Raw genomic sequence first — 13,205 nt, forward strand, 5'->3', positions numbered from 1 at the left:
AGTCTTACTGAACTTTTAAACACTTAGAAAATGAGAATATATGCACATATGTCCCCCATAAACAAAAAATGACTCCAGGCTCATAACCTCATAATAGAGGAGCTCACAGGACTGCAGTCTTAGTAACCTTATTTAAGAGTTGTCATATTTTACATAAAATGACTGCAATAGTAATTATGATGGAGGATATACCCAGGATTTGCGAAAGGTCTCGTTAACCTCTCCACAAGGAGAACGTAAATGACCACGAAAGCCAAACTCTGTCAAGTGCCAGAACCAGCCAGGCCAGGAGCTATCGAAAGTCAACGGGGAGCCATCATCTCCCGCCTGAAACGTGCAACTCCAGATCCAAGTCGTGTATGGATGGACATTTTACACTCAGACGTCCTGAATTAACTGAACCGACAGCCTGCAAGCCTCGGGCAGCTCAGAGGAGGAGGAGACCTAACACCGGACCCTCACAGCGCTTCCGCTGTACTTCGAATGTGGGAGACGTTCACACCCTCGCTTGTGACAACTTTTATTTTTCCCCCGTAACTGAGATAGGCGTTTTCTCTTGGGCTTGCCGGTAACTGCAGGCTCTGCAAGGCAAGAGTTGTGGGGCCCAGGTTGGGGTTTTTGACCCGTTTCCTACATTTCCTGCAGAACCCCAGGGCCTGCGGTTCCCGAGGGGCTGCAGGCCTGGCTGGGTCGGGGGCCGGCCGAGGGGGGTGGGGGGGAAGAGCCGGGCCGGGCTGCGAGAAGGGGGCAGCAGGACTCCTGGGGTCGCCGTTGTCCCGGGAGCGTTCGAAGAAACCTTAGAGCAGCCGCGGCTCCCCCCAACCCTGCCCGCAACGGTCGGCGGCCGAGGTCGCTCCCGGCAGCCTCAGCGGGCGGCAGGGGCGGCCCACGGGCGCTACCTCACGCCCGGGCCCCGCCCCGCACTAGGCTCCCGCCAAGCGCTCCGGCGCGCAGCCTCCCATTGGCCGCCGCGACCCGCCTTCCGCAGAGGCCTGGCCAATGGCGCGGCGCCGCCCGCTCGGAGCCGGCGGTGCCCACTGATGCTTTTCCGCCGCGGGGCTCCGCGCCGAGCGCGGCGCGGCGGCCGGCAGCCCCGAGGCGCGCATGCGCGCGGCGCGGCCGGAGCGCGCATGCGCCGAGGGTGGCGGGGCGGCGCTGCGGCGAGCCCGCCCGCCCGCCGGGGGGCGCTGTCGGCGGAGGGGGATTCGTCGCCGCCGCCGCCGCCAGCGCCCGCAGCGCACGAGTCCGCCGCAGCCGCAGCGCCCGCGCTCGCCCCGACTCGCCGCCGCCTCCGCCGCCGCCGCGTGAAGCCCCAACCGCCCTCCCTGCCCGCGGCCTCCCCGCTGCGGAGCGGCCGGCGCCATGCCCAAGAATAAAGGTGAGGAGCCGCCGCCCCGCGCCTGCCACGGCCGCCCGGCCAGCCGCCACCCTTCCCCGCGCCGAGGCGGCGGCGGCGGCGGCAGCAGCGAGGAGGCCCGGACGGCCGTTGGGGAGGCGCTGCCCGCGCGCCGCCGCCGCCTCTCACGTGGGCGCCGCCGCGGCCTGGTGCCGGCGGGCGGGGCGGGCACAGCGGCGGCGGAGGAGCCCTCCCGCCCCCGTGGGACGCTTCCCCCGGCTCGGCGTCTCCCGGCGAGGCGGCGGCGGTGGCGCGGGGCCCTGCTGCGCAGCGCAGGCCGCTGGGGCCTGCCCGGCCGGGCCGGGCTGTCAGCGGCGGCCCTGCTGGCCGTCGACCGGGCCCTCCGTGCGCTCGCTGCGACCTGCTGCTTCTCCCCCTTCCCGCCGCCCCATGCCCGAGGGACGGGAAGAAAGAGAGAGGGGGGGAGAGGAAACAGCTGCTTTTTAACAGGAGGGAGGGAACAAACGTATGTGCTGCTCTCCTGCTCCTTCAGGAGGAGCAGCTAAGGCTTTTTGCCACGTGTGTGCCTTTTAAAAGGACATCTTCACTGGGAAAGTAAGCTTTCTTCTGAGTTTCAGGGGTTCAGTGCTGCAATAAGAGCTCAAGTGCTTCTGTTCTTAGTTGGATGCATGCATCTGGTTGCCCCACCATTATTTATGAGGTGTTTGGTAGCAGCAGTTGCAGAAACTGCAAATGGAGACCTTGGGCGAATCCCTTTTGAAGCCACTGTCGTTCCTGAGCGACCAAGAAATCTTAAATAGTGGAAGCTCTAATCTTGTAGTTCGTGCATCAGTACCCAATCAGTTAAAAATTTAGAGCCGAAAATGTTGAAAACAAGCAAGAATCCAGATCTGTATAATAAACTCTCAAAACTGCCACACTGAGACCAAGTACAGAAATCCCCCTAGGTCTAATAGATTATTTCATTGACTGTATTTATAGGTAGAAACTAACTAGGTAGTAATACATGCTCTTTTTTTCCCCTCTTAATTTAGGCAAAGGAGGTAAAAATAGACGACGAGGTAAGAATGAGAATGAATCAGAAAAAAGAGAACTGGTGTTCAAGGAGGACGGGCAAGGTGAGTTTTCAACTGCAATAAGCCATTAATACCAGTGTTTTCAGTCCAGTATTGGAAGTGACATACATTGGATGTTGGACCACAAAGCAAACATGCATGACTGTCTGAGACATACACAGTTACTACAGAATAGAAGGATGCGTTCTTATAGGGATTATATTTGAGTTCTGAGTGATACATTGAGTGTAAGAGGAAGATATTAGGAAATGGGAAATTTTAGAGATTCACCACTTAAGAGCGAAGCTTGCTTTTTCTTGACCTGATTGCGATGCTGTGTGTCATGCCATCCACATGTAAACGTTTTGTGGAAATTCTTTGGATTACTCGGTGTGAGGGTCTAGCTTAGGTGATCTAAATCAGTGTTCTCAGTAGCTGCTTGGATGTCTAGCTCAGTCCTGCTTCCTGTTTTAAGCTAACAAATTTCTTGGCATTTCTTGAATCTTCTTGTGAAGTCTCTGAAATCACTAACGCGGCAAAAAAGCAAGCTCAGTGTTCTTCCACTGTCCTCTGTTGATTTAGTTGAATTGGCATACTGGGTTGGGAGTGGGATGTCTTAACAACTGTTCAAACGGGAGCAATAGGTAAGGTCCTTATTTGGATCTTGTCAAGTAAAGTAAGCACCATGCGTATATGACTGAGAGGGTGGTGACGACTGTTTCGTTCTCCTTTGCTGTTGGTGGCAGTGACCTCATCTGTTTTTTAGCTCAGCCTGTCTTGCGTGCAATGCTCTCATACTAGCGTGCCTATATGTGAGTACTTGCCTAGCAGCCAACTAATTAGTTGGTAGATTAATCAAAAGAAGTACATGAAAAGTACTGACTTAAATCACTGAAGCTTTTCTCATCATTTTAAAGGCATATATGACAACTGAACATATTTCTGAATCTCTTGCTGATAATTCTGTGACAGAAGGAAAAAGGAGTTGACTTTTGATGCACCTGTAAAGCTTAAAATCCTTTCCAACTCCCAAAGAAGATCTGCTTAGTTAAATACTGTTCTCAGTTAATGAGATTCCGATGTGGTGATTTGCTGAACTGTCTAGCTTGGGCTAAGGAAAGATTTTAGAATATTAAAATACAGCTCTGCCCGATTGAGAAAATTTCTTAATCCTGGAGAGTACGGGTGGTCAGATGGTGTTATGATTCTTGCAAGCTTCTTTCTGTTTAGTTAAATCATAATACCTCATGCTGCAAACTTTAGTAGTGTCTGCGAAGTGCTTTAATTGTGATTTCTGGAACCTGGTGAGAGAAGGAGATTGAAGGAAACGTGAGACTTGCAGCGAGGGACAAGGTTTGGAGAGAAGCTTCGTGTTCTCGTTTGAATCCTGATAAGTACGGGAATGCTTTCAGACAGTTTCTGAGAGTATCATTCTTTTAAGAACAGCAGCTTTCTCTATAGAACCTCTGCAGAAGGGAGTCAGAATATCAGTGGGTAATTGAGAATGAATGTTCAAGTGCCACTTTCTCCTTTTCCCTCAATGATATGCAAGATTTTGTCAGTGGGGAGAGCAGATGTGATGCTGTAATAAACTTTTAAACTCTCAGAGTGTGTAAGACTGAGTACTCTACTTGATAGCTGTAAAATTATCTTTAGTAAACATTCTGGAGGAAACAAAAGCATGGAAACAACCAAGGGTGAGCATGGAAAACGTTGGAAAACGTTAGCATCAACAGTGATATGAAAACTTTAGCAGCCTGTGTTATGACTGATCAAAGTTCCTCTCAGCTGTTCATGTTTTATAATATGTTACAGCAGATTTTGGCTACGGTGACAAAAGTTACTAGTTGTTTCATAAAATTGTCTTTGTATGGAAGTGTTGTCATATGTTACTATCTCTTTCAGAATATGCCCAGGTGATCAAGATGTTAGGCAATGGAAGACTGGAGGCATTATGTTTTGATGGTGTGAAGAGGTTATGTCATATCAGAGGGAAACTAAGAAAAAAGGTAATTCTAAAGCATTTAAGTAGAAAATAGTGGTATTATGCATGAGTATTGACAGTAAAAATTAATACATATGTGGCTTTTTTCAAAATACAGTTACATTTTTTAGTCTTTTAGTAAAAGTATTTCAAACTTTTTTAATATTAAATTACTTTGTTCTTCTGTTTGTATTGTCTGAGCACAAAAGTTGGCAACCTTTAGATTCCAAGTGTAGCTCATAGCTGAAGGGCTGCTTTTCTGATCTGTATATTTCAGGACAGATTTGGGGGTTGTTTATGAAATATTAACTCTTTTCATATTGAAGAAACATCCTAACTACTTGGGCTTCATAAAATTGCATTTATATTGGATTTAAATTTTTGCAGGGTGAACTGTCATGCTTTAAATGCAAAATATGCTTATTTAAATGACTTTGCAGAAGGGGTCAGTAGTCCAGTTTTAAGGTCACTAGGTCAGTGTCTTTTGTAACAAAGACTTTCTATATTTTTTGAGTATGTTTGGGACTTATTTTTCTTCTGATGTGCTTTAAACTAATATGAACCAGATTGATTTCAGCCCAAGTTTGGTATTCTCACGTTCATTGAATCGCTCAAGGCTTGCTGAACACCACGAAGAATACCCGTAATAGCTTTGATTATAAAAAGTGATGCATAGTCTGTTGACTCTAAACAACTTAGTGAAACGATACTTTAAATATTTTATAGGAAAGAAACATCAATTATACTGTCTAATCTACCTAATTAGACTATCAATTATACTATTTAATGTTGTCATTATGTGAAAAGGACCAAAGAAATGTCAGATGCTTGAAAAGAAAAGCCTTTTTTAAGTGGCAACTCTGGCAAAATTGAGATACTGGCTAGGTATTTTTCTCCCTAAATTACTACAGGAATATTAGGTTGCCTAAGAACTAGTATAGTTCTTTAGAAGTAATACAAGGGAATAATCAGGGAAGAAGATTCTTTCCCTGAACTGTTTTCCCGCTAAAACTCTGTTGGCATTACTGGCCTATCCCAATATTGTATGACCTCAAGATTTGTGGGTGCTGTTGCGCTCAGTGATGGCAGAGTGATTTTCCTACACATGGGAATTGATGTGCTATGTTTTTTTTTTTTCTTTTTAACATATCCAAAATGAAAAGTTCCTTTGTTGCGTATGTGGTTGGGGAGCTCCATGACTATGTGGAAACAGCTGTTTTAACCAAGTGATCAGTGCTTACCTTTGCAGGAGAACTTCTGTTAGCATGAAGAGTGACTTTCAGCATAGGAAAATAGAAGAGTAAAAGGGTTGCATAGAGATGCTTTTCTGTATGCCATTTCCTGAAACAGTCAAGAATCAGGGTTTTTTTATGCCACATAGTAAACTATTTGAGCTCGGGAAGAACTGAATAATTATTGTCTTTCCACTGGGTGACTTGTCCGAGAATAACTATGTAAGGGGTTTGGGGAAAGCTTCTTTATAGCTTCCTTCAGGCACCTCAGATGCTCTTACTTTAGTGTCCCCTCATTAGTTTCCAAAAATATTTTAATGCAAAACTGATCTGGAGAACTTCTTGCCTTCAGGAAAGCTTGATGTTAGTGTTTGCAGTCTTAACTTTGCCACCTTTGGATAGTGTCCCCTCTTACCACTGTCAGGATGGTACAGCTTTCTCTCCTTTGCTCTCTGGGGACATGGTATATGGTACAGAGGAGCGCATCTGAGATTCTGTTCTCAGTAAAAAGATATGTCCATTGTGCTCACCTTAGCAGTCCTGGATTGCTCCACTTGTTTGTCTTCACAGACCAGTGAACGCATGTATCTTGGTACCAGTGCGAGTCCTGCTAGCTGCCTGCAAACAATACTTTTCAGTAGTCAGTACACTCACTCAAACTGTTAAAGGTCATGGAGAATGTACATAAATAAATGCTAGGTGGTGCAGAATTCGTTTCTCACTACAGAAAGCATCCCTTAGCTATACCTTGCACCTAGAAGAAGGGAAGTCTTGACTGAAATTCCATCTCCAAAAAAAACAAGCTAATACAGGACAGAACTGGCTTGGGCATATAAATTAATGTTTCTTGGTTTGCAGTTTTCTGGCTTTGTTTTGACTAATCAGTCAAACATAGTCACTAGAAACAACTCTGTTCAGATTTCTTGGGTTCTTCACTGTACCTCTCCATCACCCCCTTCATCAGCTTTTTTCTTTCATTTTTGCCCTTGTGGGATTCAGTTTGCCCTGGTGGAGTGGTCACCTGACAGAGTGTCTGCTCTTTTCACCAAAGTTATAGCTAAATAGCCCACCTTGTCTGCTTGAAGTTCTTGGAGGGCTTTGATGTACCTTAGCTCTGTAACATGCTTAGTTAAGTAATATATTTACCAATATTTATGAGCTTGGTTTTGCTGTTAAAATATGAAATTGAACATTTCCAGCTAATTGATTAGAAAGTGGAAATAGAGGCTGTAGTGAAAGGTATATCTTTCAAAAAACTTAAATGTGCTGTGCTTGAATTCTGTATTATAAGACAAAAAGTTGAATTCCTGGATTATAACAAATGTTTACTCTTTCAGGTTTGGATAAATACATCTGATATTATATTGGTGGGCTTACGAGATTACCAGGTAAAACCTCTATGCAATTTAGCATTGAAGAATTTATAACAAATGGCTGTACTTAATGTTAAATTGTAGCAGCTTGCTGAGGGAATTCCCATCTAACTTTCTTCCCGTTTGTGTTTGTTATGCTAAACAGTGATTTTTAATTCCTTGTACTGCAGAAAACTTGCCATAAATAGATGGCAAATCCTGGTTCCACTTATTCTTCTAAACTTAACTGTACCCTGAGACTTTGTGGGTGAAGCTACTTGCTGGCATCGCACCAGGCTTCTTTTTCCCGGGCGTAGCTGCCTGGTACTTGAGCCTGGTGATATAAGGAAGATGAAGTTAAGCATCAAACATTTTTTTTTATTGTGGTAATCAGAATCTTGGAGCCTTGGTATTTAGGCTTTAACCTTAAGAGGTCACTCTAATCGGTGATTAGTTTCTCCTTAAATTCCAAAAACAGAATAATATAGTTTCACCTGATTTAAAGGTTAATGAAAAACACTTAACAGATTTTCACTGGATAAATGCTTTTATGTGAATGTTAATCCAGTGTCATCAGTTGTTGGAAGATAGATTCTACTTCTGAAACATATATTATGGAATAGTAATCTTAAGCAGTTTAATATATGCAATAATGTTTAAAACTAGGAAGCTGTGACAGATTTTTTGTGGAGACCACCAAACACCTCACTATTTATCTTCTCTGAAGAAAGCTTAATCTCAAAGACATAAAACTGAACTTCTCGGGCTAGTTGCAATAGTAGAATATTAAATCTCACCCAGAAGAGATGAAGATATCCTTCTACAAATGAGCAGCTTTTTGCTTCAGAATTAGAGGAGCTGGAGGGGAAAGAAAGAAAAAGACATTCCTTTTTTATATAAATTATATGGGATTTGCTAGTCTGCCTTCACAGATGACTAATAACTTCTAATAAATTCTTATTTAGGATAACAAGGCTGATGTTATTCTAAAGTACAATGCAGATGAAGCTAGAAGTCTGAAAGCATATGGGGAGCTTCCAGAACATGGTAAGAATCCTTTCAGTTCAAATTGGGAGTTCCTGGACAAGAATATCGAGTCCATCTTGACCTGGTGTAAGTGTACTCCTTAACTTCTCTAAACTATTTTTCAGCTAAAATCAATGAAACAGACACATTTGGTCCTGGGGATGATGATGAAATCCAGTTTGATGATATTGGAGATGATGATGAAGATATTGATGACGTGAGTAATAAAAATATATTTTTAATATCATATGCTTGAAGTGGTCATCTTTAGCAGTAAACTGTTTTTCATTGTTTTAGTGCAAGTAAAATAACATTAATATTTAGAATAGCTCACCTGGTTAAGAGTTTTATTCTTAGTCTTTTATGACAATGTATTTACGTTCTCAGTTTGTACTGCTCCAGGGTCCTGTTCTTCCACTTTATCAGCTCCTAGAATCCTCTCTGGAGCAGAACAGTTGCGTGTTTTTCCTCAGACAAGCCTGGCAGATGTTTGCTTGAGCCAGGGCCTGTTTCAGCAAGTGGTATGGATAGATGCGTGCCACCTCTCCATTTTCTCTTCTCTCCTACAATGCTATTCTAGTTGACCATTCTCCTCTGTGCAAAGTATGTATGCTTGGTGTCATGTTGTTGAAATGCAAATATGGTGAGCTGCAAAGCGTCTTCTCACTACCTTAAAAAAAAAAAAAAACTTCTTTACCATGTTTCTTCAGATGCTTAAATCATTGAAATAATTCGGTCCCAAAGACCCAGATTTGTATAGCAGCACCCTTCAAGTGATTCTGTATCTGTATGCACATATATATGTGTGTGCGTATATATGTGAGGAGTTGTAATTACAAAAGTAATTTGTAATTACAGTCAGTACATCCGACTACGTACGTGGGTGTAACTGGCCGTGTTCATATTGAAGAAATTGAATGTAGCCCTCCGCACTGTTCTCTGAAGTTTAAACTTCTTAAAAAAAAGTTAATGATGGAAAGCAGAGCAGATGTTATAGCAAGATAGAGCCAGAGCTGTGGAACTGGTTTGTGTCTCCTGCATGGTAGGCTAGAGATCTTTGAGGGAGAAGGCAAAAGGACTTGTGAATCTGCCTCTTTGCCATGCAGAGTGGATGTGTCCAGTTCATCCCGAGCAGGGTGAGCCGTAAACCATGTTGATGCAAACTACATTGGACGCCGATTACTGGAACAGGTCACAGGTTATATAGGTGTAGCAAATGATGAAAATGAAAATAACTGTTTTGATGGACTGCATGGAAACATGTGGATTTCTGATTTCTCTGCAGTTTTAGCAGGCTCACCATCTAATAATAACTGCAGAAATAACTGAGGGATTTGTTTTTAAAAAAAGAAAAGAAGTCTTTAAATCTCAGTTTTTGTTGTGTGTTGTGAATTTCATAAAAATCATAAAAAGCTGAGTCTTAGCAGCTACTAAGGTTATCTGTAATCCTGAACGTAGATGTCAGAGTCAGTTGTGGTACTGCTTATCACTAGGCTGTGGTAACTGACCCTGCACACTCTGTAATTCAAATTCTAATAGTAAAGTCATTACTTATAATTCAAATCTATATACTAAAATGCAGAAGCAGAATCTGCTGTGAGGACTGAAGAACGAATGTGTGCAGGGTCAGTTGGCTCAGAGGATAAGTAGTAACTTACTGAGCTTGTGAGTCAACTTAATTGGATAGACCATTCTAAGTATATTCTTATGTTTTAATTCTTCATCTTTTTATTCCTTTCTCTGAATGGGTAATATGACTAATTCACTTTAAACGTTCTGACATCATTTTTGAACCTTTTTGAGGTTCTCACTATCTGACACATTTGAACAAATATTTTTTTTAATGAATTTTTTTTTTCCAGACATTTAAAAATAGCACTTTGGACCTGTCACTGGTTGAGGTTTTAGCTTACTGAAGTTAAAAAAGCTTAAGTAATACATGCTTTTAATAATGAAGCTATTGTAAGATGTTAAGGCGTTAGGTTGCTGTAGGAATATTGAAAGAATAAAATTTGCAAACTAACGGATCTCTGTGTGGGAGAATGTATTGAATTGTGCAGCTAAGACTTTTTAAAGTTTCTGTCTGCTGTGCTATCTAATACTCATATGCCTTAAGAAAGGAACACACACAAAGAAATAAAATATGAGTGAGCTCTGTGAAGATCATCTCAATATATTTTGGATGGATTGCGGTCTCCATAGTTAAAGCGAGAGAGTTGGTAGAAATTTTCCTTAGTCATTTATATTGGAAGAATGATTTGAAAACTGTTCATTTGCCCCTGAATTCATTTTAATAGGGCAAGTACTTTGGGAAGTTACCCTTAAACTCAGTTCTGTCTGTAGTCTGTCTGTGTCTGAGAATTTTAGGCTTATGTCTGTACTGTTTATATGTACACATATAAATATGTATGTAGATATGCAAACATATTGGCATAATTGCTCATTTACATAGCTGAAGGGTGGTAAGGTTGATGGTTAGGATGTAGGAGAAGAGTAACTGTTGAGAAAAATGGGAGATGAGCTGAGGCAGAAACATGACTGTTTTTGAAGTCTCCTGTTTTAACTGAAAATAGTTTAAAGGCAGAGTTGCTGGATGAAAAATGTATATGAAATGAATACACATGAGTCTTTTCTTTTTTACTTTTCAGATCTAAATTGGAACAAAGAGGTTTACATTCCAACTTTTTTCCTCCAAGGATTGTTCTACATTGATGTTTCGATTATTTTTTGGGTGAAGTCCCTTTCTTTTAAGAAGACTGAAAATTCTCAGTAAAGAGTGTAGTTTGTTACATCAAAAGGATTTATTTTCAATGTTTGTTTTAAAGTATTTATATTTCTTTAGAAACGGATAATGCTGGATTATCACAAAGGTTAAATGAAATGCCACAAATATTTTGTCTCTTCACCAATTAGAGCTTTTACCTCTGGATGTAAGCGAGATACAGTGACGTGGGCTGTAAAAGACTGCATTCTTCCCTCTTCTGCTTTCATCACTACAATTCCAGTTAAACCTGTATTTTGAAATAAAAATTGTTAACCCTGTAATTATCATGGATTTTGATTAAATACCCAGTTGAGATGAGTATCAAATCATACTATGCAGTGTCTGTCCTTATACCCCTTGCCTTGATGTTAACTTTAAAAAAATTTTGATAATATAAAATGAAGGCAGAAATCTGCATTTAAATTCATGATGTAAGAATCTGCTTTTCATGTCTAGTAGCATGCTGCTATTTTTATACTGATTTTGATAATTAAACACTCATTATTTCAAAGATATAAATTTGCCACAGAGGAGGGGTAGGGGAAAAGTGAAGATAAGTAAGCAGCATCTCAAATTTTCGGTTGTTAAAAACGGTCTTGTATGCGTAGCTCTTCTGTATTATAAGTACAGTAGCTAAGCTGTAGTTGCAGAAGATGAACACTGGGTGGCACCCAACTTAAGAGAGACATTAATGCAAAACATAAACAGTTGGTTTTGTGCAGAAACATACATAAAATAATTTTTCCCCAAAGTGAATGCCTAACATTCTTGATATGTTAAGCATGTAGAATATTTTTACATTCTATAAAAGGTTATGTTAAAAGTAGAGTTTTATTTTAATCTTTAATTCCATACATTGTAAGGTACAACATTAAAGCTTATGTGAACTCTGAATAACAATATAAATGAGAAATTAAATTTGTGTCAAATTTAGGAAAAGGATCCTTTCGTCCAGAATTGATCACTGAAACAAACTAACGGAAAGATTTTTTTTCCAGCTTCTGACCGGAGGAGTCAGCTAACCAGTTGAATAAAGACTAACATCATCATGCAAATATTATTTTGTGGCAGCCTTAGTTTCTGTATCTTTAATTATGTATTTAACAACTCTGAAAGCAGGTTAATAGAAAACTTTATTTTGTGCCATAAAAATCTGATTCTTGATACTTGTATTCGTTATACAGTCTTTTGGTATGATGTAAAGTGACTACCCCAATAGATAAAAACCAAATGGCTTTAAAGACGGAGTGGCGTCATTGCTTTATGTGATTTTTAAGGAGGAGTTCTGTGCTAGATCTGAAACTTCCAGGGCATTTAAGAAAATGTCTTCTCTCTTACCTTTTTCTTTTCCTGCAGTTTCTATTATCCTTATATGGATTGTGCATCTTACTGTAGGGTTATTAACCTTTCATCAGTATTAAGTAATTTTGTCACATGTTTCATGGGTTTTAAGTACTCATTGTAAAGACTTGCTAAATATCAGGAAAAGATGCTATTAACATAACATTCTTACTACACTGATCTGAAAGTGTATTAAGTTACTGTCTTTGTATGCCTGTACAGTTCAATTGTAAATGAACATAAAAGCTGTAATGTTTCATGAAATTGTTTATAAACCGTTCCCTAGCTTATTGTTTTCCTAAGCATACTAAACAGACTATGAACAGCTCTGAAAATGGTTAAAAGCTCAAAATTTGCCTTGAGATCCAAGAGCAGAAGGTGTATGCTCTTTTTACTTGTACTAGCAGAAAGGTTAATGATTAAATCATGATGAATGTTTACTGAAGAGACAGATATTACGGAATTTATACTTGCCAAAACTAATATTGTACATTTGTGAAAAATATAGAGTACACGAACAGTGACAAGGAGAAATACAAATGAATACCATGCTGTTGCAAGGCATTTCATTCACTGTATCAGGGTTCTCTGGTGTGTTATGGATACTTCAGCTCTGGGATGGACAGGGATGAAATTTTGTTCCTGGCTTTGCCCCAAGGTTTCTTCCAACTTTTGTTCATGTGCTCATGTCTGGCATAGCCAGACCTCTTTGCAGAGCTTTTTAGGAAATTTACTGTTTAGCTGTTAATTTTTTGATTAATGCTTTGGCTCAAGACTGTGATTTTTCTTATGTGCTAGACTGCATTGCCTTTCTTGAACATGCTTCCTCATCTCTTTTTTCTGTCCATTGTTAAAACTTTTTCAGCCAAGTTCAGGCAGCTTTATATAGTCTCCTCTTGTTTATCCTTTCCGTGGTGGGAGGAAAACAACTTACACAAGTAGCTAAGACTTTTGTTCAGTTTTAGGGAACTGCTGCAGGCTTTTTACTTGTAGCGTAAATTGAAAGCAGGGATTCAAAGATGAGTTTCTGCAGCTCAAGTTTAATCTTCATGTTCTCTGAGATGTTTCCCACTTTACTGTTTTCTCTGTGATTA

The 13,205-nt window shown here is 41.0% G+C and overlaps 1 protein-coding gene across 1 annotated transcript; it reads left to right on the top strand.

Annotated features, from left to right (window-relative positions):
- The first annotated feature begins 1,128 nt into the window (after positions 1-1,128).
- Positions 1,129-12,015, top strand: EIF1AX (eukaryotic translation initiation factor 1A X-linked). The gene is made up of 7 exons (XM_068918182.1): positions 1,129-1,378; positions 2,392-2,475; positions 4,318-4,421; positions 6,966-7,016; positions 7,946-8,027; positions 8,132-8,223; positions 10,655-12,015. Exons 1-7 carry the CDS (start codon positions 1,363-1,365, stop codon positions 10,658-10,660), a joined length of 435 nt encoding a protein of 144 aa, XP_068774283.1. The 5' UTR covers positions 1,129-1,362; the 3' UTR covers positions 10,661-12,015.
- The last annotated feature ends 1,190 nt before the right edge of the window (positions 12,016-13,205 follow it).

Source organism: Struthio camelus, chromosome 1, assembly GCF_040807025.1.
Source record: "Struthio camelus isolate bStrCam1 chromosome 1, bStrCam1.hap1, whole genome shotgun sequence".
In the NCBI taxonomy this organism is placed as follows: domain Eukaryota; kingdom Metazoa; phylum Chordata; class Aves; order Struthioniformes; family Struthionidae; genus Struthio; species Struthio camelus.

Excerpts from the sequence above, each read along its gene's own strand:
- EIF1AX (XM_068918182.1), top strand. Across the intron at positions 4,422-6,965 it reads GAGGGAAACTAAGAAAAAAG|GTTTGGATAAATACATCTGA; the intron begins GTAATTCTAAAG and ends TTACTCTTTCAG. Across the intron at positions 8,028-8,131 it reads TGGGGAGCTTCCAGAACATG|CTAAAATCAATGAAACAGAC; the intron begins GTAAGAATCCTT and ends ACTATTTTTCAG.